Source organism: Lampris incognitus, chromosome 2 (genome assembly GCF_029633865.1).
Source record: "Lampris incognitus isolate fLamInc1 chromosome 2, fLamInc1.hap2, whole genome shotgun sequence".
NCBI classification, from domain to species: domain Eukaryota; kingdom Metazoa; phylum Chordata; class Actinopteri; order Lampriformes; family Lampridae; genus Lampris; species Lampris incognitus.
Window position 1 is genome coordinate 13,626,899 of NC_079212.1, and position 25,195 is coordinate 13,652,093.

Genomic DNA, 25,195 nt, shown 5'->3' on the forward strand with positions numbered 1-25,195 from the left:
GTAACCGCCACTACTACGTCTATAATAAAGCCGATATTACGAAGTGACACGTTATTGTGTAGTTATACGACTAATTTACGCGTGGCTATGTGATACCTGACCCACTGACGGCGTTGGGAAAAGCCCTTACACGATTACGAGCAACTACATGTTTTACAGATCGACAGCGTGGGTTTGAGGCATTCTGGGAGTGAGAGTCCTTCGTCCGATTGGCGACGCTGCGGCAACGCCGAAGCTGGACCGTAAACGACTACAAGTCCCACAATGCATCGGGGCTGACGCGCCGGCGAACAGCTGATTGTCAACGCGCAGAAAAACAATGTCTGCCGTGCGCAGAGAAGGAAGGGTCTCCTCAAAAATGGAGAGCGAAGACAAAGCTTCCTCATTATCTAACAGGTAAAATAACGAGCCCGTCCGCTATTCGAGAGGCAAATTAATTACGACACGGTGTACTGGACAAACAAAACAACAACAACAACAACAACAAAAAAGAAGGAAGAAACCAAATCAGAGTTATTTACAGTAACCATCTTAGAAGAACCACAGCCGGGCAAGCAGCCTTCACGGTGACGAAGGAAGCCGACGGTCACCCGGGAGTCCGGAGAGCCGCATCGCGCCACGCTCTGTAACGAAAGTTAAGAAGTCCCTAAAATCGACCATTGTTTTGTTCTGTCGGTACGAGTAAAAGTGAACACCAGCTACTTCGGTCATCCGGTCGGATTCTCCCAGCCACGTGTGTAAAATGGCTGTCATTGTCTCTTTCATTTTGTCATCACGTATTAATGATTGGACCAGCTCCCCCTGGGTGGCCTTATAAAACAAGTTCGGTGCCGTCAAACATAGAGTCAGGCTCCGGGCACACAGATTAAGGACTAGACACGTGTTAGTGGTGGACGAGTAGTGGAAAGCATGGATGTGGAGTGGGGGGGGTGGTCGATGTAGGCATTGCCTTCATTTTTGTGAAGACGTGTAGCGTGGCGTGGCGTGGTATTTTAGGCGACCGCTGCAAGACGAGAAGCAACATCGTGTGGAAACGGAACGGGGAGACGTGTGGGGATGCCGTGTTGTTAGCGTGACTCCTGTCGTGCGTCTGTTTTCCTAAAATAGGTGTTTACACCATGTTTGATAGAACCACTTAAGGGTCGTCATGGTGAGTGTACGCAGCCCTCCCACCTGCTCTCCCAGCATGATCCCCATTAAACCACAAGAGGGTGTAACTACCTTGCTGTAACTACAGTGCGGCCTCTCCACTGGCACACTTTGTTAAATTGGTATCACAGGAATCCAAACTTGTGCAAAGCCTTAAATCTGCCAGGGCTACAACAAACGATTAAAGGGAGAAACAGGAAATATTGAAATATTCCCGAGTATATTTGAAAAGGGGCATGTCGCCTGTTTGTAGTAACGGCGATAATCTTGTTTGATTTGCAACATCATGAAATACTACTAGCAGAAGGTTTGTTGGTTTTGAAGGAGGGCTTGTTTAGTCTTGACCCAGTTTATTCACACACTCCTCGGCATTTGCACAACCGCCTTACATAACCCCGTCTCGGTTTCTGAGCTGGACTAGAGCAAGGGCGTGACATTTGGGTTGCGTCCAAATATTTCACACCTGTATGGCCCCGTCTGAGGTGATAGGCTGTGGGCACCAGCCTCGTGAGGCCGACTAATCCCACCTTTATTTTTGCGACAAAGCTCAATTTAACTGTGACATTATGGAAGCAAATGGTCATACCCTTTGTTCTCTGCGGTGTTTTGATATAATAGGTCTTTTTTTTATCAATCTCTCAGAACTGTGCCAGTTCAGGGCTCTACCCCTAGGGGGCGCCCCCGTCGCCACAGAGAGAAGTATAGCCCAGTGACTGGCATGGCAACAAGCCATCCAGGGGACCTCGTTCAGATGTCGTCTGTCGCTTTGCGGCCGTTCCTCACGCCCTCAGTAAAGGAGCGGCGCCTCCTCTAAAAGGCAAGGCGAGTTAAAGCGGAACACCGAGCGCTCTCGTGTCACCTCGCGGTAGTTTCACAGAGGACATAAACAGGAGTTGGATCGTATCCAGTCCACTGTAAGAACCCTTGAAAAGCACTTGGGCGTTGGTTTGCATCTCCACGGTCGAGGCACCTTCCTAGTTAAAGCGTGGCCTTGGCGGTTTGCGGGGGGGGGGTTGTTTTGACCCCCGAGGCCAGGATGTGCTTCTGCGTAGGTGCACGTAACCGAGCGGTAGAGAAGGGCTCTAGCCCAAATGATGCGTATCTCGAGAAACCTCAATAGCGTGTCTTGTTATGTCCCCTGGGTCATGTGCATAACCAAGGCGGGTTGGACAAGCAGGGCAGCGTGACGTCCCACAAACAAACAACGGGGGGGGGGGGGCGGCGATGCCATACACACAGACACAACACGGGATGGGAGATAACACAAACACAGAACTAAACTGTAGCTGGACTCTTAGCGAGGCTTCCTCTTGCTTTTGGTTCTTTTGTTTGTTGGCCTGGTCTGTCTACCCGGATTCCCTCGCTTATTTCTAACTGGCTTTTGGAAGTGCAGCACTGCCCTCTCGGGCGCGCCCAAAACGCTCCGTGCGAGTCTGTAGGGAACCGCCTGTGTGTGTGTGTGAGAATGACTCACGCTCGCAAATGTACAGGTGTTAAGGCATAAATCTAGCTTGAGAATGGTATTTATAAGTTTTGACCCCTAAGGTCTGTATGTGTGTGTGTGTGTGTGTGTGTGTGTGTGTGTGTGTGTGTGTGTGTGTGTGTGTGTGTGTGTGTGTGTGTGTGTGTGTGTGTGTGTGGCGAGAGAGAGCGAGAGAGAGCGAGAGAGAGAGAGAGAGAGCAGTGCTCTCTTCACCCAGTCAGCTGATTGAGTGCTGGAGGTAGCGTTTGGTTTCATCATTCTGTTATTCACCGCTCCTCACTGAGTGGTAGGTTTGGGGAGGGGACAGCGGTGTGTGTGTGTGTGTGTGTGTGTGTGTGTGTTTTGCTTTCGTGTTGATGTCTCCAGACTCCAGTGTTGGGCACATGGAGACATGGCAAGTACCCGCCGGGGGATAGCACAACGCTTCCCCTCTTCCCCTTCCTTCTGTCTCTTGTTCATTCTCTTGCCTCCTCCCCGGTTCAGACTGGAAGCTTGTCTGTTGTTCAAACTGTAATGCAAACAGCAGAGAAGAAGGACGGGCGGCTGTTTCTCTCTCTCTCTCTCTTTTATCACTTGTTTCCCTATTTCTCTCCATTTCCTCTTTTTCTTTCTTAATTCTCTCTAAATCTGTCAATCTCTCGCTTGCTGCCTTAGTCTCTCTCTCTCTCTCTCTCTCTTTCCCTCTATTTATCTCGCTCGCTCGCTCGCTCATTTTCTCTCTCACTTACAGTTAGGTATTCCAACAGTGACTGTCAGAGACAGATGACTTGAGAATTGGCGTGAGTGTGTGTGTGTTTGTGTGTGTGTGTGTGTGTGTGTGTGTGTGTGTGTATGTGTGTGTGTGTGTGCCAGGGGTAGGGAGGTCTGGCTCTAACCTGCTGCTATTAATACTACCTAACGAACATAATCTGGAGGATAGGTTATCCTCTTACATTTGTTGGCCGGGTGACTAAGGGGATGGCTGGAGAGAGAGAGAGAGAGAGAGAGAGAGAGAGAGAGAGAGAGAGAGAGAGAGAGGGGAGATAAGCTGTGTGGCAGTTTCCAGACTGCTCTCTTTCAGTTCATAGTGCCCTCTCTCTCTCCCTCTCTCTCCCTCTCTCTCCCTTTCCCTTGCTCCCTCTCTCTCCCTTTCCCTTGCTCCCTCTTTCTGTCTGTACCTTTCGCTTTCTCGCTGCTGAGCGGAGGAATCAGAAACCAAAACATATGTTTAAAGCATAGTTTCTTTTTCCCGCCCCTGTCGTTGCTGCTCTCCCTCCCTCTCGCTGTGTCTCTCTGTGTCTCTCTCTGTGCCCCTCTCTCTCTGTCTCTCTCTGGATTTGTCTTACCAGAGGGCAATTGTATTAAATGCTGCATTGTGGTTGGGTGTCCTGTGTGCGTGTGTGTGTGTGTGTGTGTGTATGGCCTTAACCCAAAGGCAGTGATACTTTAATTTAAAACACAACTTGCACAACTGGTGTTTCAACACAACACAAGGTCCCATAGGGGAAGCCTTCCCACTGTTCGCTCCAGTTATGAACTCTCTACCGGCGTACTCAGGTGCCAGGATATCTGGCTGCTGGACTCTAAGATCCGATGGCGGGTAAGTGGCTTGTATTTGTTTTGTATACACCTCTTATGTGTCTTCGCTCCAGGTGAGCCGAGAGTATTTTTTGTTCAGTCACTCTACGTATGTCTGAAGGCTAAATTCTCTGCTTGCCAGACTCTTCGGAAATCTGGATGAACAGGAATTGCATCTGTACTTTCTAAGCATGCAGAAGGGGAATGACCAGTTGTTGTTGTTGTTGTTTTGCAGTAGGTTACATTTGGGGAACAAAGTTTGCAGACAGATATAGACTTTGCAGAGCGTGACTGCAGGAGTGCCCAGCACCAGGGGGCTATAATATGTGAGCGGTTGTGCAGGTGTGGTGTCTGTGACGTTGAAGTGGTCATTGTTGGGGACCCCTCGTCGATCCATAGGGGCTCCGGAAAATTACGCGGACTTGCAAGAGATAAAACCCGTGGCGTAGCCTGTGACCCTAGCCTAGGTTGTCTTCACTGTCTGCTATTATTATTATTATTGTCAGCCGCTGCTGTTTGGGGGGGGGGGGTCTTGTGGTTGATTTCTGCAGCTTTTTCATAGGACACTCCCTACCGTTTGGTTTTAGGTGCACTGCTCTTTGACCACAAGTCACACGTCTCTGTTCACAGAAAGAGGCGTTCGTCACTCATTGTTTTTGAATGTGGAGCTGTGTGCACCGTCGCTGTACCCGTGAGCCAAGGGCACAGTTCATTCTGAGTAGGCTAATCTTTTATGGAGCCCTGGTTTGGTTTAAACCAATAATCCAATGAAAGTGCTAGTGTCCTCTCTTCTACACGCTCCCTCACTCACAGTACACTCCTGACCTAGCCCAGTTTTTTTTCTTTTTCTTTTTATGTGAGATAAGATAACTTGCTGCTCCCTCTGTGCTGTTTGGTTCACCTTTGACCCCCTAGATATTTAACCTGGGGGAGGGGGTTTGCGAGCCGTATAGCCCTAGATGTGAAATGGTGTAGTGAAGGCCTGTTGAATTGTAAAGACAGCAAAGTTTACTTAAGCGCTGGCTGTTCTGGCTCCCCAGGAATGGCAGCTGGATTTCTACAGTCCTCACTGGGCATTTTGCAGCAGGTGCCTCCGCTTCCTAACGAGGTTAATCACCCGGAGTCTTAAGCTCAAAAGACATTTTAGCGGGATCTGTCGTAACCGCTTTGCTCACTGTAGTTGGGAAATCAACGATTAAGCCCGATTGCTACCTTGCTTTTCTCGTGGCACTTCCTGTAGAACGCGTCATTTATTATCTTTGTCGTTGTTTCTTTGCAATAAAGATGTCTGTGATTTCCTTACCCGGATGGTTGAGCGTGCATAAACATATTGCAATAAAAGATTTTACTGGAAAATTGCTCTGTATCTTCGTGCCCAGACGTTGGTGAGGGAAGCTGAATTAGCTTCCCCCGTGGAGAAGTTCAGCTCCGCGGTGCATTATGTTTGGGCCGCTGAGTCAGACCAGGTCTTTGTATTGTTGTGCTCTGGTCTGCATTCTAATTAGTGAGGAACATTAGCTGAATTGTAATGCTGCCTCTCTCTTACATTCCTCGTGCAATTTCACAAGATCGAATTCTCTGTTAAATGCTCTTCTGACTGGGGGAGCGCCGCCTCGGCTCTTTCTCAACGTTTGCTGTCGAAATTGTGTTGTTGTGGAAAGTAACTTGCAGTAATTCTCCCTGTAGAGTTTTCCGTCGGCGGACATTCACTTCAGTCGGCTGTGTTATGTTGTAGCATCGTGTTGATTCAAGATTCAGCACTTTATTGCCATACAGCTTAGTTGTTGGGAACAAACAGTCACAGCATAACATGTGAAATAATGATAATAAATGAGATAAAAAAAACACATTACACAGAAGATGCAATTGCCTAGTGTGTTTTCATTTTAATACCTTGGATAGTTTAGGCAAATTGACACTTACCACTGAAAAGTGGCTATCACGCTACACCTGTAGCTGTTTTGCATGGGCTCGTTGCTATTCATTCATTAGGGCTGTCGTCTCCTTCCGCTTGTGAAGGCACACTGTTAAGTTCTCCGATAACACCTCTACTTAACATTTAGAGCTATTAGTAAAACTTCACCTGTGCCAGGGTACAGATAAATGCACTGCAATAGAAACATGCCAGGATCTTTGTCCTGCTTTTCTTGGCATCCTTAAACGCTCAAGGCCAAAACATTTCCCGCACGTGAGTAAGCCACAGTGTGACACCTGCAGCGGCGGTGCTTGAGAAGCTCACATGATGAAGGTGTGAGGATGTGACAAGATGTAACACAACACCAGCGCCGTGTCCCCTCCACTGCTGGTGTCGCAGGCTGCCTTTCTAGCCAACTGGTTTTTGTCTATCTGTGTATTGCATAATGTACTTAAGCATGCACAGACATCGTCCGGGTAGCGTAGCGGTCTATTCCATTGCCTACCAACACAGGGGTCGCCAGTTCGAATCCCCGTCTTACCTCCGGCTTGGTCAGCCATCCCGACAGACGCAATTGGCCATGTCTGTGGGTAGGAAGCCGGATGCAGGTATGTGTGCTGGTCGCTGCAATAGCGCCTCCTCTGGTCAGTTGGGGTACCTGTTCAGAGGGGAGGGGGAACAGGGGGGAATAGTGTGATCCTCCCACGTGCTACGCCCCCCTGGTGAAACTCCTCACTGTCAGGTGAAAAGAAGCGGCTGGCGACTCCACATGTATCGGAGGGGGCATGTGGTAGTCTGCAGCCCTCCCCGGATCGGCAGAGGGGGTGGAGTAGTGACTGGGACGGCTAAGAGTGGGGTAAATGGCCAGGTACAATTGGGGAGAAAAGGGGGGGGGGGTCGAAAAAAAGAGCATGCACAGACACACATCTGTACCTTTCAGAGCGAGTCTTGGGAAACAAGTGAAAATTTGACCAAATCTCAAGTTCGTGTCTTATTCTGAAAGGGTTTGGTGGCTTTTTTCAGCACTGTTGTAAGGTCCATTGTTTCCAATCACTACACAAAACAGTTATTGTTTCCCAAGTACAAATGTCAAGATCAAATCTCTAATGGCTGTGGTGTGTCGTTGCATTTGTGTTTCTATATGTAATCAAACAAGTCATATAAGGACTCTGAGTAATGGCCTAAAGGTTAAAGCAGCTTTTTTTTTCTTTTTTTTTTTGCTTTAACATATCATTACATTCATTTCGGTGGCATCATGTGGTGGCCGTGGCAGAATGAGACAGTCGCCATTTAGATCTGTTCCCTAGTTTTGTTTTCACTGTACACGTCGTTGTCACCAGGCACAAAACATCCCAGGAGCTATGGGGATTCCTTTATGGTGGTTACTTCCTGTTTCGGAATTCAAACGAAGAGTAGATATCGCTGTACAGCAATTCTACATAACCTCAACTGTGAATATAGCTCCTCTTCTTGCACAATAGTCCTTTGAGCTACGGCTTGTAGATAAACGCATGTGTGTTGTTGTCATGCAACAACGAAGAAAAAAAAAACAAGCCTCGCTTGTCTTTGCAACAGTGACATTAAAGACATCCAAATAGTTAGCTGGTGCTTATATTCTGTTTCTTTTCTCATCTTTGAGAAATGATGAGAAAAGGACATTTCAGGGGCGTCCGGGTGGCGTGGCGGTCTATTCCGTTGCCTACCAACGCGGGGATCGCCGGCTCAAATCCCCGTGTTACCTCCGGCTTGGTCGGGCATCACTACAGACACAATTGGACATGTCTGCGGGTGGGAAGCCTGATGTGGGTATGTGTCCTGGTCGCTGCAATAGCGCCTCCTTTGGTCGGTCGGGGCCACCTTTCCGGGGGAGAGGGGGAACTGGAGGGAATAGCGTGATCCTCCCACGCGCTACGTCCCCCTGGTGAAGCTCCTCACTGTCAGGTGAAAAGAAGCAGCTGGCGACTCCACGTGTATCGGAGGAGACATGTGGTAGTCTGCAGCCCTCCCCGGATCGGCAGAGGGGGTGGAGCAGTGACCAGGGCGGCCCAGAAGAGTGGGGTAATTGGCTGGATACAACTGGGGAGAAAAAATCAACAACAAAAAAGAGAGAGAAGGACATTTCGGCGTGCAAGTCTGTGCTAATCACCATCTCTTTGTCAGATGTACAAAACAGCACACAATCCATACCAATATGTAACTCTACTAAAGTAGAGTAATAGAATGATCACTAAGTAATAGAGTGATCACTAAAGTAGAGTAACAGAGTGATCACTAAAACACTGACTCATCTAGAAATAATAGTAGTAGTAGACTAAAGTACAATAATAGAGTACTAAGTAGAGTAACTTTTTGACTGCATCTTGCTTTACTCCATTTGAGTACAATAGACCATTTCAAGGAAGACAGTTGAAGTTTTCTGTTGTGTTTGTTGTGTTACAAGTGGTGGTGAAGGATCGCTGGACAGGCTCCTCCCATCTGTCAGCACAGGCCTGTCACCGAGAAAAAGGACTACCAGCCAGTGTAAGTCGGAGCCCCCTCTCCTGCGCACTTCCAAACGGACCATCTACACAGCTGGACGCCCTCCCTGGTACAACGAACATGGAACCCAGTCCAAGGAGGCCTTCGTCATCGGTAGGATGCACAAAAGAGACACAAATCTCAATACAGTCGTTTCCTGTCTACTTTTATCCACGGAGCAAAGGCACCAAGACAGGACAAACGGTCAGGCACACAGGGCATCCGGGTGGCATAGCAGTGTATTCCGTTGCCTACCAACACAGGGATTGCTGGTTCGAATTCCAGTGTTACCTCCGGCTTGGTTGGGCGTCCTTACGAACACAATTTGTTGTGACTTCTCTTATGTACACTATTGTAGTGTTACTATTCGTGGGTTACTAACTTAATCACTGTTATATATAAGTACACGGAGACGAGGATGCGGCACAAGTCTGATCTTTACCGACGGAGACATCACACACTACTGGGCTCGACCAGTGTATTACAGAACTCAGTAGTGGTGACAGTCCAACACAATCGACCACCGAGTGCCCGATACACAATTGGCCATGTCTGAGGGTGGGTATGTGTCCTGGTCGCCGCACTAGCGCCTCCTCTGGTCAGTCGGGGTGCCTGTTTGGGGGGGAAGGGGCAACTGGGGGGAATGGCATGATCCTCCCACACCCTATGTCCTCCTGGTGAAACTCCTGACTGTCAGGTGAAAAGAAGTGGCTGGCGACTCCACATGTATCGGAGGAAACGTGCAGTAGTCTGCAGCGCTCCCTGGATCGGCAGAGGGGGTGGAGCAGCGACCGGGACAGCTCGGAAAATAGGGTATTTGACCAAGTACAGTTGGGGATAAAAAGGGGGGGGGGATCCCCCCCAAAAAATATATAGCCACAAGTGGCGATTAACGGGGTCCAAGCAGTATTGCAGCTGCCTACCAACCAACGTGCCACAAGGAATAAGCCTGTCAAGTTTCATGAAGTGCGGCCATTCACACTAGCAAATATTAGCTACTGAATTTTGATTGGCTGTTTGGTGGCCATTTTGGTAATCCAGCCAATCAGCACTTTAGGCAGTGTAGCCAAATGGGTCCAAATATACGTATACCAAATTTCAGTTTTGGTATACTTATAGCTCAAGCGGTTTTTTTAGATATTGACATGTGTCATTTGTAGCGCCCCCTATGGACGAAATTTCACAAAATTTGCCGTGCTTCCAAATAATGTTGTGGTGATTGTGCGTGAGAAGTTTCGTTAAGTTTGGACAATCACATCACTAGATATAGGCAATAGAATCACTATGGGCCACACCTTAAACGGAATGACGTGAAAATTCTTTTGACAACTTTTTATCCGCATTGTCTGGCGGTGACTCATACCAAATGTCATGTGAATCGGACGAACAGCCTCAGACTAGTTCATTTTACATTCACTTTCGGTTTTTTGAAAATGGTGAGAAAATTTGGCAGGCGGAATGGGTGTGTTACATTCTGGAGCTTCCAAAGAATTAGAGGGGGAAATAATTTCTCAAGAATTCCACACAGAGCCCGAGATATGATCCAAAATGTAAATGTGCTTATTGTAGCATTTTGCGGAAACAACAATAATCATAATGATCCTTAGAAAAAACCAATAGGGTTCCAGCAGCTGTCGCTGCTTGGACCCCTAAAAAAAAAGTCAGGCACAGATCAGTTACCACCTTTTTACCCTAGTCAAACTTTTCACAGTTTGAGAAAATACACGGTAAATAAATAAGGAGCGAGAAAGAGGTGCTATTGAACTGAAAATGTTTAACTTTCACAATGAATCTTCATCCCTTGTTATATTAGCTGCATGTTTCCACACCTCTCTGGAAATTACCTTTGTCATGTTCAGGAAGAGCGACACTCACCAAGAATGTCAAAGAAGGTTGAATCAGTTCATCTGGATACCGATGCAACTGATTCAGCCGGCTTTGATTTTCTTATCCGGATTATTGAGCATGCATCTAGACACCAAGAATGCTTTGTGGAAATGTGCAGAATCTACATGTATTGTTTCGTTTGGTCTATAAGCAGCACAAAAGTTTTATATTTTATAATTCAAAGATGCGGTCCGTACATGAGAAATTTCCATATTTTTTGGTCCGATCACCTCTCTACACCTCATGTTAATATGATCCTTGTTGGCCATGGGGTAAAATAGCAGAGATCGCCTCTATAAGTAGATAAGAGGCGGCTTTGTTCAGAAGAATGGACAAGGCAATCACCATATTTACCTCTAATGGCTATTGACAAGCTCATTGTGGGTCATTATTGACATTTTAATGCCGCCGCAGATGGAATTCTGTTGTTGTGGGAAAATATCGGAAAGGGTGCGGGGGTCTGTTGTCTAAGAAAAGGAATCCATGAGAACACATCTTAGTCTGTAAAAAGTGACAGGACGGTTTCCTCCGTGTCTACCTGCCTCTACGGGTAGACATGGTAGCCTATGAATAACTCACAAAGCACCTCCCAGGGTTGTTTGTGGAGGTAGCATACTCTCGCTGAAGAAATATACAGAATACATGCATGGTTACAGCTGCGCCGTGTCTAAGCGTTAAGGAAATGTCTAAATGATGGAGCCCTTGTGAAAATCGATTTTAGGTCTCTGTGGTGGCAGCGCTTCAGGAAAGACGACAGTTGCCAGGAAGATCATTGAGGCCCTAGATGTTCCCTGGGTTGTCCTACTCTCAATGGACTCCTTTTACAAGGTATGTGTGTGTGTGTGCATTAATATTAATATTATTATTAACATTATTATTGTGAAATGTGTCCATTCTGGGGCGTCCGGGTGGCGTGGCGGTCTCTTCCGTTGCCGACCAACACGGGGATCACATGTTCAAATCCCCGTGTTACCTCCAGCGTGGTCGGGCATCCCTAGAGACGCAATTGGCCGTGTCTGCAGGTGGGAAGCCGCATGTGAGCATGTGTCCTGGTTGCTGCAGTAGCACCTCCTCTGGTCGGTCAGGGTGCCTGTTCGGGGTGGGGGTGGGGGGGGAGACTGGGGAGAATAGCGTAATCCTCCCACGTGCTTTGTCCCCCTGGTGAAACTGCTCACTGTTAGGTGAAAAGAAGTGGCTGGCGACTCCACATGTATCGGAGGAGGCATGTGGTAGTCTGCAGCCTTCCCCGGCTCGGCAGAGGGGGCGGAGCAGCGACTGAGACGGCTCGGAAGAGTGGGGTAATTAGCCAAATACAATTGGGGAGAAAAGGGGGGGTGGATAAAGAAAGAAATGTGCCCATTCCAAATGAGCGGAGGAAAAATAGGGCTGTCCCCTTTAATGTAACTTCATCTTTCTCCACTCAGTCAGCTAACCACTCGCCCTCATGGAGGGAGGGAAAAGGAGAGAGTGGGGAATAAAGAGGGGAGGGGGAGAGAAAGCAGGATTCTCTTTGGATCCCTGAGGGGAAGTGAGTGAGGATGAGAGAAAAGACTGAAAGGAAAGGGGAGAGCAGAGATAACACATTCTGAAGGGGGGGGGGGCATAAAAGGAACACTGACAAGTGAGACGAGAAAGAGCTAAAGAGAAGAAGAGGCAGAAGGGCAATCAACCAAGAGCCTGTCTCAACCTCTTACCCCCACGCCCGCCCTCGTGTTATGTAATCCTGTCACAATCTGACAGCAGCGATTCAAATGCGGAGTAGGGAGGAATTTACCACGGGCTGACCAATTATGCAGCAGCGCTGCACAAATGCCACCTGGCATGTTGCACTCGCTATTTAAGTTACCGCGTCTTGGCATTCATAAGACTACTTCTGGAATTTTCTTCTCTTGACATCCAAGCTTTTGTCGTACCATTAGTCTGTTTTATGTCTCTCCCTATGATTCCAGAGGTTGCCGTGCTTTGACTCCAACTAGCACCCACAGTGTCTGGCTGTTTGCGACACCAGGGTATTAAACTGGGGCTATGATTGGTTCACTAGAGAAGGGAGTGTGCGTGTCAGGGATGGTGCAGAATACCAGGTCTCGAGTTTTAGTGGTCGACCACCTTCAGGATACATGCGCACACACACACACACACACACGCACACACACACACACCACAACATCTCCTGCTACAAACGTCATAGGAGAGTCACGATGTTCTTGTCCCGCCTAAATTTAGGTCTGCTAACTTCAACTACACCCCAGCTGAGATATGTTTGCGTGTGTGTGTGTGCATGTGTGCACGTATGCATGTCTACGTGTGTGAGAGAGTGCATGCATGTGTGCACGGCTGTTTGCATATGCACAAATGCAGTGTCTACTTCTGCTGCTACCGTTTGCTTGATCCACATTTGTATGTTTGGAGTGACTTTATGCTACATCAGTTCACCACTCATGTTATTTTCAATTCTTGATGTGTGGGCGTAGGATGTCTGCATGTGAAAAAGGTTGGGGGGGGATGATATTTGCTCAGGAAATTGTCTTTTGATGTATCATAGCATGCATCGCCAGAGTTGCAAGGTTACTGTAATGTCACTGCAGTGTTGTACCGCTGTTGTCCGCAGGTCCTGTCCCCAGAACAGCAGGGTCTTGCAGCCAGCAACGATTATAACTTTGACCACCCTGACGCCTTTGACTTTGATTTGCTGACACACACGCTGCGCAAACTCAAACTGGGCAAGAGCGTGAAAATCCCCGTGTATGACTTCACAACACACGGGCGACAGAAGGAGTGGGTAAGGACTTGTGCGCACATGCAACGACACGTGGCGCTAATTCTACGTGTACACAAAACACTGTGGAAGCAAATGAGCTGCATTTGGGAGGAACTGCTGTATAATCTTAGATTCTACATTACCTAAAAGCCCTTTGATCTCCCTTTGCCAGTGGTTCATGTGGCCCTACAAATCTATTACTCCAGTCGATGGCAAGCAGTCATCACGGTTTAAGCGTAGCTGTTTTCACATTTTACTGTCCCGTAACCTGTAGTTATAATTTACAAGATGTTTGTTGATAGAAGGACCAGTTGATCGTGCCACTCCGTTTCTGTATCAACTGTGCTCTGCACTGTATACGGGCCAAAATCCTCAAAAAAGTGTGCTGTGGATGTCGTGTACTGTACACCACCATTTATACATCCTATCTAAAACTGTGCAAGTATGTCTGAAATGTATGTATTCTACATCATGAAAAAAATTACTCGAAATAATTTCCAAAATAGGACGCAAGTTAGTTTAGGTTGATTAATGCAGGTTATTAACAAAGTTTTGCCCCCCCCCCCAACCTTACAGAAAACAGTGTATGGAGCCAGTGTTATCATCTTTGAAGGGATCATGGCCTTTACAGATAAAGAGCTGCTGCAGGTAACCCCGGGTTCTTGTCCATGCATTGTTCCATATGCTGCACTGAGTCAAAAGAGGAGTCAGGTGACAAATCAGTGTTTGTTAGTACATGAGGTCGAATGTGGCCATTCAACTGTGATTTCCTTTAATTTGCACCTCATGTCCTCTAGCTCAGCGTTTCCCGACCCAGTCCTCAAGGAACCCCTATCCTGCAGATATTCATTGTAACCCTGCATAGGTAGCCCTGCTTGCACTTAATTATGCAAGGTGTGCAACATCTGACATAATTAATTGCTGATTGGTGGAATATCTACAAACAGGTACCTATTCAGGGTTGCCAAGAAAATCTGCAGGATAGGGGTTCCTTGAGGACTTGGCTGGGAAACACTGCTGTAGCTAGCGTTGTCTGACTAAGCTGAGGAGTTTCTGAAGAGTTGTCTTGTTGTGCTAGCTAGCATAACATTTTGCTGGTTTGTCAAAGCAATATCTCAGGGAGCTTCACTTGCTCTTTTTTTTTTTTGAATACGTAAGTATATCATGACTTACCTGAAATTGAAATTATCGAGCAGTCTGTAGAGATAATTTCCCCCTAGAATATGTTGAAGCGGTAATTCTTTGCTAGACTAAACATGGTATGGAGAATTCGAGCCTAGTTGGACATTTTTCTCATGTTACTTGCTCATATGTGTGCCTATGTTGTGATGCCCAATGTTGAAATAGATAGTTGCTGTTTTGTTTTTTTTCTCCTCTGGTGTCTGATTTCCCGTCAGCTGTTGGACATGAAGATCTTTGTGGACACCGACTCTGACATTCGTCTCGTGCGTCGGCTGCGGAGGGACATTACAGAGAGGGGCCGAGATATTGAGGGTGTCATCAAACAGTACAACAAGTTTGTCAAGCCCGCTTTCGAGCAGTACATCGAACCTACCATGCGTCTGGCTGACATCGTGGTACCGCGTGGTGAGTACCCATCTGTGCATAGATACTGTGTACTTATTGATACACACGTTGGACAATAATGTATTGCATAGCATATCTTAGACTGCTTTTATTTGTCATTGCCTCATATGCATGTCTCATACATACAGGGGAACGAGATTACGTTTCACATGGACCACAGTGCCACATAAAAACAAATAACACGCGATCAGTATTGAAAACAAAAAGTGCATTAAAAACAAAAATTACTTCACGGACTTAAACATCACAAGCACACCTGACACGGACAGTGAGTGAGAAGGTCAAAAAGTCATGGTGTGGAAGGTCTAAGCGTTCAGGCTGTTGAGGAACCTCACAGCCTGAGGAATGAAACTGTAGCGTAGCCTGGTGGAGGCAGCACAGGTGCTCCGGTACCCCCTGCCAGAGGGTAGGAGGGTGAAGTGGATGTGGGAAGGGTGGATGGGGTCCTTCACGATGCTGAGAGTCTTCCGGGTGCACCGTGCGTCATAGATGGCCTGGACGGATGCACCTGCTTAGGAAATCTTATGAATTGGAAAAAAGAAAAGAAAACCACAAGTAAAACTTCTTCATGCACATCAACCTGATGTGCAGCAGGTAGGCAGTAAAGTTTAACTTCAAATGGCAATGCAGTGTGACTACCCGCAGCACTTGAAGAAGAATGTGGGATATTACGAGAGAGTATGTTGTATTCTTGACTTCTTTGGCATTTTACTGGCATTTACCAGATAAAATCTTCACAATGTGGAGCGTCGGGTTGGTGTGGCGGTCTGTTCCATTGCCTACCAACACAGGGATCGCCGGATCGAATCCCCTTGTTACCTCCGGCTTGGTCAGGTGTCTCTACAGACACAATTGGCTGTGTCTGCAGGTGGAAGGCCGGATGAGGGTATGTGTCCTGGTCAGTCGGGGCGCCTGTTCGGGGGGGGAGGCGGAACTGGGGGGAATAGCGTGATCCTCCCACACGCTACGTACCCCTGGTGAAACTCCTCACTGTCAGGTGAAAAGAAGTAACTGGCGACTCCACATGTATCAGAGAAGGCATGTGGTAGTCTGCAGCCCTCCCGGATCAGCAGAGGGGGTGGAGCAGCGACCAGGACGGCTTTGAAGAGTGGGGTAGTTGGCCGGATACAGTTGGGGAGGGGAAAAAAGGGGGGGGGGGTATTCACAATGGGTTTTTTTTTCTTTTCCCAGAAACATATACCTCTGCAGAATAACCACACCGTGTGACATATTTCCTTTTGTCGTTTTGTCGTTGTATCAGGTGGCGGCAATATGGTAGCAATTGATTTGATTGTGCAGCATGTCCACAGCCAACTAGAAGAGGTAAAGACTCACCCGACTCACCCACACACATGCACACATAGACACACTCAAACATAGACACACACGGACACGATGACAGGAAAACAGATAAGCAGTCCAGGTTTACCAAGAACAGATACACCCCTGCCAGTTCAACACAAAGGCCATTAATCTTAACATCCGTGAATTTTTGTTAATAACACTATAACAAAAATTTAGGGTGTGTGATTCGGCACCACGTCCGTGTAGAAATGAAATGATGGCCTGAACAGGGATGAGCTAGAGTCAGAGGAGTTGGTTGGATTTACACTACAGGAAATAGTCAATAATTACCAGCTCCAAAACTCCCTCTAGCGGATAGAAAGTGTCCTACATCAGGTTGGATATTAGGGGAGGATGGATCTGCATGCTCATTTTGGGCTTATTCAGTAAAGTTCAACAAAATAAGTTTATGTTGATGTTGATATGAACTCAAAAGTTTTTATAAATTTAAATCATATTAATGAATTCAATGGAGATGGGCTGTTGAACTCTTCAGAGTAAGCCTCTCTCTTCTGAAACAGCATGTGGTTTTACTGCACTCAAAATTAGCAAAGGCTCGTTCTTTTGCCAGTGGTGTGTCTTCTTTCTGCCATGGTGTGTTTAGCCTTGCCCCAGCCTCACACACACATACACATATGCACACATACAGACTGCTCTCTCACTCCTTCCTCCGTCTTCTCCTCTCCTCCCCTCCACTGATCACAGCGTGAGCTCAGCGTCAGGTAGAGTAGCTTTTATCATATCTACCATTCTGCCCTTACCATCTGCCAAGCTCCCCGGCTCTCCCAGCCCCTCATTGGGAGGCAGAGAGGAAGGGGATGGCAAAACCAACATCAACCACCCATTAACCTGCTGGCTGCCAGAATATATTACCAGGAGGCCATCTCTCTACAGACCAAACACAGCTAATTAGGGCTTATTTATCACAGGTACAGTGCTGAGATATGGAAATGTCGGCAACATAGTCCTCACCGACACAGCATATTTATTGCACACATACAGGTCTTTCGACAGGAGTACATTTTACCTCATATGATCGATTTCGATGAGCTCAGGTCTGCTTGTGGTCTGCTGCAGCCAGCAGTTGAGGCGAAGATGTTGGTTTTCCCTTTTTCAGCCTTTTATTTATTTATTTGTTTTCCGACAAACGACAACTCACAGCCTTCCAGCCCTCTGTGTCTAAATTTACACCGTTGAGAAGCGAGTCAGTGACCCCTCTAAACCCTCAAGAGAGCAGAAGATAGAGACTATGAGAGGGAGCAAGAGGGAGGAAGCTCTTGCAACACCTATTGTTGAACAGTACATAGCTCAGCCACAGAAAAAAAGTTTCCAATACCCTTCTAGAAAGCGCTGACTTTTTTCCATTGAGCTCATCAGCCACAGTTGCTGAGACGGAGAGAGAAAGGAAGTGAGTTTGGCGTCTGTCTTTAGACACAGGATGTATCGGGGCCCGTGAGCTGAAACGCCAATCTTCCACTGTTCTGCTCTTTACACCGTGAAAGAGTGACAGCCACAAACTAGCCCGTGCACATCCCACACATAGACTACACATGTATTGGCTGAACGCACACGTTTTCTGGTGTGACCTGTGGAGATCCTCTCAAACCATCAGCCCATCACTTACACGGGCATAGTGACGACATGTCATTTATAAGTGAAGCGCCCATCGCATTCAAAAAAAAAAAAGGGGGGGGCACAAACAGAGTTGGCATGTAAGACAAAAACAATGGTGAAATGTATTTTAAAGGGATGACACTGTCAAGTCTTCGCTGTCACACTCCTCGCCGTGTCTGATAATCACTTCATTCCTTTATCCACCCAATGTTGTGTCTCTGTTCTCATTTTTCCCTCCTCTTATCTGTTTGTTTTTTTTTTTTGTGTCTGTATGTGTCTTTTTTTGTTGTGGTTGTTGTTGTTTTTGTTGTGTTTTGTCCAAAACTCTTCTCCCCCCCATAGAGGAAACTCCGCTGGGATATGTGAGCAGATTTGCTATGATTTCTCTTTCTTGACATTTTGGCTAATGTACATCTCAGTGTGTGACACCACAGATAGTCGACACATGTTTGACTCACGATGCCATGTCAGTCAACACAACTGGATCAGTGAGCCAGCGTGTGTCTGTCTCTGGCATCCAGACTAGATCTAGGCTAACTAGCTAGCCAGCTCTTAACTCCCTGTTTATAATCCTGGGAATTTCCCACGACTGATGGAGACCAGAAATGGAAAAGATTCACCTCGTACTGCAGCACAATTTGCCACCATTTCAAAACGTCAGCTTGTAAATGTGATGTTGGCTCATTTAATTGTCTACCTTTGAAAGACAGTGGTTGGAAACTTATTTGGTGGTCCCTTTTCCATAACCATGGTGTCTGAGTTGTTGTAGTAGTATTACATTGAGGTGCTGAATACTGACACCAGCGTGCTGTGCTCTTATTTGTGTCTTGTCTTTTCACGTAACCAAACTTAACATTTCCTTTTGCATGCAGTCTGTACTCTGTGTGAGTGTGGGTGTGTATGTGTGGGTGTGTGTGTGTGTGTGTGTGTTTGTGTGTGTGTGTATTTATTATGGCTGAACGGAAATATACGTGTGTGTGATTGTAGGTGTGTTTTGATGCACATGTATATTTAAGTGCATGCAAATCTTTGTGTATATTGCAACCTGTCTACACATCAATCCCCTTCTGTACTCTGCTCACTGCATCCCCCCCTCCCAACCCCCACCCACCTCGTCGCTATGGTTACAGGGCAGCTTTGGCCTCGGCCCACCAGGCCCAGCCCCTCCCCCAGACTCTCAGCGTCCTGGATAGCACCCCCCAGGTCAGGGGCATGCACACCATCATCAGGTAGGCCTAATCCGCATCACCTGTGAGCCCTGCTATGTGATGAGCAAAACTTAAGAGAAACTTTCACTGCAGCTGTAATGTTCCTTAAAGCTGCAGCGCTGAGGATTTATATGCAAACAAATATCTTGTGTAATCCTCTCTATCGCTGAAGTATTTAAAGAGTAAGTAAAAGCCAGTTTTTAGCATTATGGTTTTTAGCATTATGGTTTTTAACCATAGCAGCCAGATGCAGAAGAACACTGCAGGGAGCGGCGTGTTGAAGTTGCAGTTTCTAATAAGCAGATAGCTCGTAGAAGACTTCATACTACGTTCAAGATTCAACATTTGTCCTTGGGGAAATTTATCTTGGACATAAAGGATATCACATGACAATATGTACAGTTATAGTACAGTAACAGACAAAGTGCATAGCGACAGACAAGTGCAGATGTAAAGTGCATTCAGATACGGACAAGTGCAGACACAACGCAGCCCCTCATTTCACACCCTCCTCATTTCCAAGGGTTCAGGAGATTCGCTAATAGAGGGATGAGGAGTTTTTATACCTGTTCGGGTATTTTTTCCTGTATTTAGATGGAAGCCTAATTGGAGCAGTTGGTACATCAGTAGGTAAAATCCAGGTACCACTGTGCTTTTCTTTTTTTGCTCTGTGGTGAGGAAGGTGCTGACACAACGACAGCGGCGATCCCATTTCATTTTGAACGAGCTCCTGTGATTCAGAGTGGTCAAACACCGATGCAATTTCTAGCTTTATTAAAGGGGCGTCTGGGTGGCGTGGCGATCTATTCCGTTGCCTACCAACACGGGGATCGCCAGTACGAATCCCCTTGCTACCTCCGGCTTGGTCGGGCGTCCGTACAGACAGGATTGGTCGTGTCTGCGGGTGAGAAGCCGGATGTGGGTATGTATCCTGGTCACTGCATTAAGCGCCTCCTCTGGTCGGTCAGGGCGCCTCTTTGGGGGGGAGGGGGAACTGGGGGGAATAGCGTGAGCCTCCTACATGCTACGTCCCCCTGGCGAAACGCCTCACTGTCAGGTGAAAAGAAGCGGCTGGCGACTCCACGTGTATCGGAGGAGGCATGTGGTAGTCTGCAGCCCTCCCCAGATCGGCAGAGGGGGTGGAGCAGCAGCCGGGACGGCTCGGGAGAGCGAGGGTAATTGACCAAGTACAATTGGGAGAAAAAGAGGGGGGGTCAATCAGTCAATCAATCAATAAATAAATGTGTCAGTAGGTTGAACAAAAACAGCAATCATCAAGATTGTAGCTTTAAATACTGGTTGGTAGCGCAAGTAAGCAGTTGTCGGTGTGATGTTTTCACCTGTCTTTCCCATATCCCCATTTCAGAAACAAGGAAACCAGCCGCGATGAGTTCATCTTCTATTCCAAGAGGTTGATGCGTCTGCTGATCGAGCGAGCCCTCTCCTTTCTCCCCTCACAGGTGCCCACATACGCGTAGCGTCAGTTAAATCCCAACACTGCATGAAGGTTCTCCTATCGGCTGTATTAAGCTGCTCATAAAACGGGACCGTGCTGAATCGTTAAGATACGGGGTTAAGATCGATCCCGTGTTCATGAGACACAGTTGAGAGACAGGATTGGCAGATACAGACAGACACAACACGGTTATGATAGACATATCCTGTAAGGGAGTTTTAGAAGGGTGACGGCAATGGAAAGAACACTAGTGTATGCGTTGAAGAGAGAGACAGCTAGACAGGTAGACAGGTAGACAGAGTGACATGAGTAAGGAAACCTACCGTGCCACCACAGTGGAAACTTTTCATACCTTGAAACCGGTGCAGTTGAGAACGCACGACTACAGGAAAGTAGATAAACCATTGCAGATTAGAAATGATAGAATTATAGATAGACGCATAAACGCTCAATGAGCGCAGGAAATTTGAGTCACTTTAGCCGGTCACACATGCTTCTGTGGTCAAATGTGGTGCAACACGGCACTGCGTTTAGGGACGGGCATTTTATTCACCTTAAAATAATTTTCTCTCCACACAGATACACATAGTCCAGACCCCCCAGGGAGAGGATTATGAAGGCAGGACATTCCACGGGAAGAGGGTTCGTGAACTCCATTTACGTTTTGCAATCTGCTCGACCCATTTTTCTCTTAAAGAGAATCCAGAGGCGCTTTCTCGCCACCCAGACGTCAAACAGATTCCATTAACCTACGCTCCACTTTCCTTTTCCCTCCACAGATCACAGGTGTGTCGATCTTGCGGGCGGGGGAGACCATGGAGCCAGCTCTGAGGGCCGTGTGCAAAGACGTCCGAATCGGCAAGATCCTGATCCAGACCAACCAGGACACGGGGGAACCAGAGGTACGAAATACGGATCATGGAACCTCGACCACCAGAGCCTCAGACAGTTCTCCTTTCTGGCTGTAAAAAAAAACCCATCTTGGTGGTAATGCCCACCACAAATCCTCAATGTAGAGTGACAAAAAAAGACAACTTTGGGACATGGAACTTTCTAGAATTAAGAAAAAGTCTGATTTGATCCCAGGGTCGTAAGGTATTTTTGTCGGTACACTGTGAAAAAAAAACTTGTTTTTACGGTAAAAAACTGGCAGCTGTAGTTGCCAGAATTTTACCGTAAAAACTACGGTAGAACTTTTTCTACTATTACGGTAAAAGGATAATTGTTTTTACAGTAAAAAAAAAACTGGCAGCTGTGGTTGCCAGAACAGTACTGTAAAAAATATGGTAGAACTTTTTCTATTATTACTATACTATATTATTATACTATACTATATTATTAATGTAGTGAATTCAGGGGGCAGCCAGGAATCCGCTGCAGCTGGGAATTGAACACGAATAGCCCACACTGCGGGCGACTGCGCTAACCAGTCAACTAAAGGGTCTGACCTGTTAGCCAAGGGCTAGCGAGTCCAGTCATCCGTGGTCGTTACACTACTCCCCTCCTTCGGGGCTTCAGCACATCAGCTCCCTCACGCCTGTGGGGGCACGGGCTTCCAATGGCCTCACGGTCTGACACCAATATTGCGAATTCAGGGGGCAGCCGGGAACCGCAGCCGGGAATCAAACCCGGATAGCCTGCGCCACAGGCGACTATGCTAACCAGTCAACTAAAGAGTCTGACCCCTTTACTTGATTGGTTAGCACCGTTATCAGGACAATGGTCAGTACATTTAACGGTGACAAAATTTAATTTTTACAAACAATAAATGCAAAAATTACAGTGTTGGCTGTCATATATATATATATAACTCATAAAGCATTTACTTGACTCAATGGATTATTTTGCTCCTTATTTGTTGAGCTTTTTCCCTACCATTGAGTGTTTCTTTTAACAAAGTTATATATATTACAGTATATTTCCGTTACAAAAACAATGTAAGGGTATTTAACGGTGGATGTAATGTAGTTTTTCTAGAAAAGAGAGGTAAAATGTATTGTTTTGGCTATTATATATATATATATATATACATATATATTATGGTGTCTCACTGAGACAGAAATTGTAGTCGACCTAGTTAGAGTTTACGGTCTTTTTCTGTCATGGTTTGACAGTTTTTCACTGTAAAATTTATGGACATTTTTTTTACAGTGTAGTAATAACAATGCAATGGCGCTGTCTGTTGGAGGAATAAAGGGTTAAAAAACGAAGTGAATTCAGATTTCCATAGAATGGTAAGTGTAGGTACTAGTGTCTTTATGGCTAATGTGTGTCAGCCCACATCCTGTCTCCATCTTTCTCCTCTGTCTGTGTCTCTCACTCCGCCCCCTCAGCTTCACTACCTGCGTCTGCCAAAGGACATTGGTGAAGACCACGTGATCCTGATGGACTGTACCGTGTCCACTGGCGCTGCCGCCATGATGGCTGTACGAGTCCTACTGGTGCGTGCATGTCACTTCATTTTCCCAACTCAAAAGTCGGCGAAATAGTCACAGATTCAAATCAGCCTGACACACACACACACACACACACACACACACACACACACACACACACACACACACACACACACACACACACACACACAAATGATGGCGCTGTGCTGTCCCGTCTGCTGATATTTTCCCGAGCATGTGTTTGGGAGTACATGTGTGTGTGTGTGTGTATTTCTCAGGACCACGATGTCCAGGAGGATAAGATCCTGCTGGTGTCTCTTCTGATGGCGGAGATGGGAGTCCATTCGGTCGCCTACGCGTTCCCACAGGTCAAGATCATCACCACAGCCGTCGACAAGAAGGTCAATGACCTATTCCACATCATCCCTGGCATAGGTGAGTCCTGCGCTAGCTGCTAACCTAGAACACATTTTCCTGCCTCGCATAAAGAACTAGTCGGGCATGCATTGCATAAACAGCACATTTGCCACCAAGTGTGTCACATGTCACCTTCGTCATCGAGGTTGAGTGCGTCATTGTCAATACTCTAGTGCTGATGTATTTGGCGATTGGCCGTTTGCTTTCTTCGTAGGAAATTTCGGGGATCGATACTTCGGAACGGACGCACCGCCGGATTGGAGTGATGAGGAGATAGACGAGCCGAGCTATTGATGAGACGTTTCGAATCACTTATTGAAGCGATTCAAGGCCGCTGCCCCCTGGCGGACGATGCGACGGGGCACCCTTCGCCTCTTTTGGGAGGCAGCATGCGCTCTTTCATTTTAGGGGCCAGGAAAGGTGCCGTGACTCTGATCCGAGTGCCACACAAAACGCAAATTTAAACAAAGACATTGAAAATGTACATTCATTTTGATTTCGATTTTTTTTTTTTAATATATAATTTTATTTTGAATAATATATATGCTGTTGTGGACAATTGTAATAAGATGTTTGGAATATTTTTATATGTATTGTATGTTGGACTGGCCAAATGTTTTAATTTTATTTTTTTTCTTGTGATTGTGACAATCTCCATGTAGCGTGTCAGTTGTATTTTGAAAAAGCCATGTACTGCGGACGAGACAACTGAATGTGACAACTTTTGTCAAGATGCAGAAGACTTTTTTCTTTTTTTTTCCGCGTTCAGCTTCCTCACAACTTTCACGCGGCAAGAAAAAGATGCCCATGTTGTTCTCTTGCCGTGGACACACACACACGCACACACACACACTCTTTGAAGGACCACGCAATAGGAAAACACGCTGGTGTATCCATCTTTATTTTCCATTTTCATCTCGCTTTCGGTTTTTCCGATTCCTCTTCTTTCTTTACAGATCTAGCCATGTATGGAGTGTTGAAAATAAATCACTCGCCGTCTGTTTATGAAGTGGGTCCCTCACATACGTACTTTACATGTAGTCTGTGGATATTCCCTTACCGGCCGTGTGTCATTTGATTAGTTAAAAAAAAGAATGAGCCCTTCACTTTTTACAGAAACCCACAGAGCGGCTGTGCTTTTGGTGTGAGGAGTTACGTCACGGGCGCAGTAGTGGTTCACGAAACATCGGATGAAATCGCACCAAAACCTGAAATCACACCAAAACCCGCAGATTTAACTTTTGTAGACACGTCAATAACTCGAAATTCGGTCACTGGGGTCATTCACGTCATCCCTGGTGAAAGTACTATTAGTGCCTGACCTTTGTGCAATGAAGAGGCGGTCTGTCCTAGGGCGATGCCCAGTTGTTGTTACTTGGATGTGTACAAGATGTTTTTGTCAGATATATGATTGCACTAATGCTGTTCTTGCTACGAGACGTAAGACTGGTTTTGTTTTTTTTATCTGTTTTCTGTAAAGGGATATCCAGAGGACTTGTTGCCTATGAAATGAAGACAATGAGCATGTCGTCATCGCTTACCTGTGGTGATATCGTGGCGTGTCCTCCTTTGCACTGACACTAGATTATTATTAAAGTGACATAAAAGTTGGATCGCTCGTGCAGCACTGTTTCTCTTCATGCAAAAACAATGCAAGAGTGCAAAGTTATCGGGTTTGTTATCAGTTTTCTCCATCAACCTAAGTACCGAGGAGAACGGGTGTGCACCGTGCACGCCGGGCCACACTTGGTCAACGTGTGTGTGTGTGCAACATTTTGTGTAGTCACCAACAAAGTGCTTGATGTGATCTTAACATCATTACCAGTAACTGATAGCTGATCTGTTTTTTTTTATAATGCATACAATACAGTCATTGGGTTACTGACCGTGCATTATTTTTTTTATGT

General features: G+C 46.6%; 1 protein-coding gene across 4 annotated transcripts; it reads left to right on the forward strand.

The window, feature by feature from the left end:
* Positions 1–317: 317 nt before the first annotated feature.
* On the forward strand, positions 318–24,901 carry uckl1b (uridine-cytidine kinase 1-like 1b). Of its 4 annotated transcripts, none has more exons than XM_056273405.1 (15): positions 318–396; positions 8,545–8,735; positions 11,230–11,336; positions 13,117–13,287; positions 13,843–13,914; positions 14,664–14,853; positions 16,115–16,176; positions 16,903–16,919; positions 18,942–19,040; positions 20,386–20,479; positions 21,055–21,117; positions 21,255–21,377; positions 22,809–22,916; positions 23,150–23,306; positions 23,503–24,901. In XM_056273405.1, exons 1-15 carry the CDS (start codon positions 320–322, stop codon positions 23,580–23,582), a joined length of 1,611 nt encoding a protein of 536 aa, XP_056129380.1. In that variant the 5' UTR covers positions 318–319; the 3' UTR covers positions 23,583–24,901. The 4 variants fall into 4 exon arrangements, with proteins under 4 accessions (XP_056129380.1, XP_056129379.1, XP_056129382.1 ...); XM_056273404.1 differs by lacking the exon at positions 16,903–16,919 and adding an exon at positions 18,154–18,173; XM_056273407.1 differs by lacking the exon at positions 318–396 and adding an exon at positions 4,002–4,211.
* Positions 24,902–25,195: the final 294 nt, after the last annotated feature.

Bases quoted from the DNA above. Each gene is read 5' to 3' on its own strand.
- uckl1b (XM_056273404.1), top strand. From the start codon at position 320: ATGTCTGCCGTGCGCAGAGAAGGAAGGGTCTCCTCAAAAATGGAGAGC. The intron at 18,174-18,941 runs GTGAGCAGATTT...CTATGGTTACAG, and splicing joins AGGAAACTCCGCTGGGATAT to GGCAGCTTTGGCCTCGGCCC. The intron at 23,307-23,502 runs GTGAGTCCTGCG...CTTTCTTCGTAG, and splicing joins CCACATCATCCCTGGCATAG to GAAATTTCGGGGATCGATAC.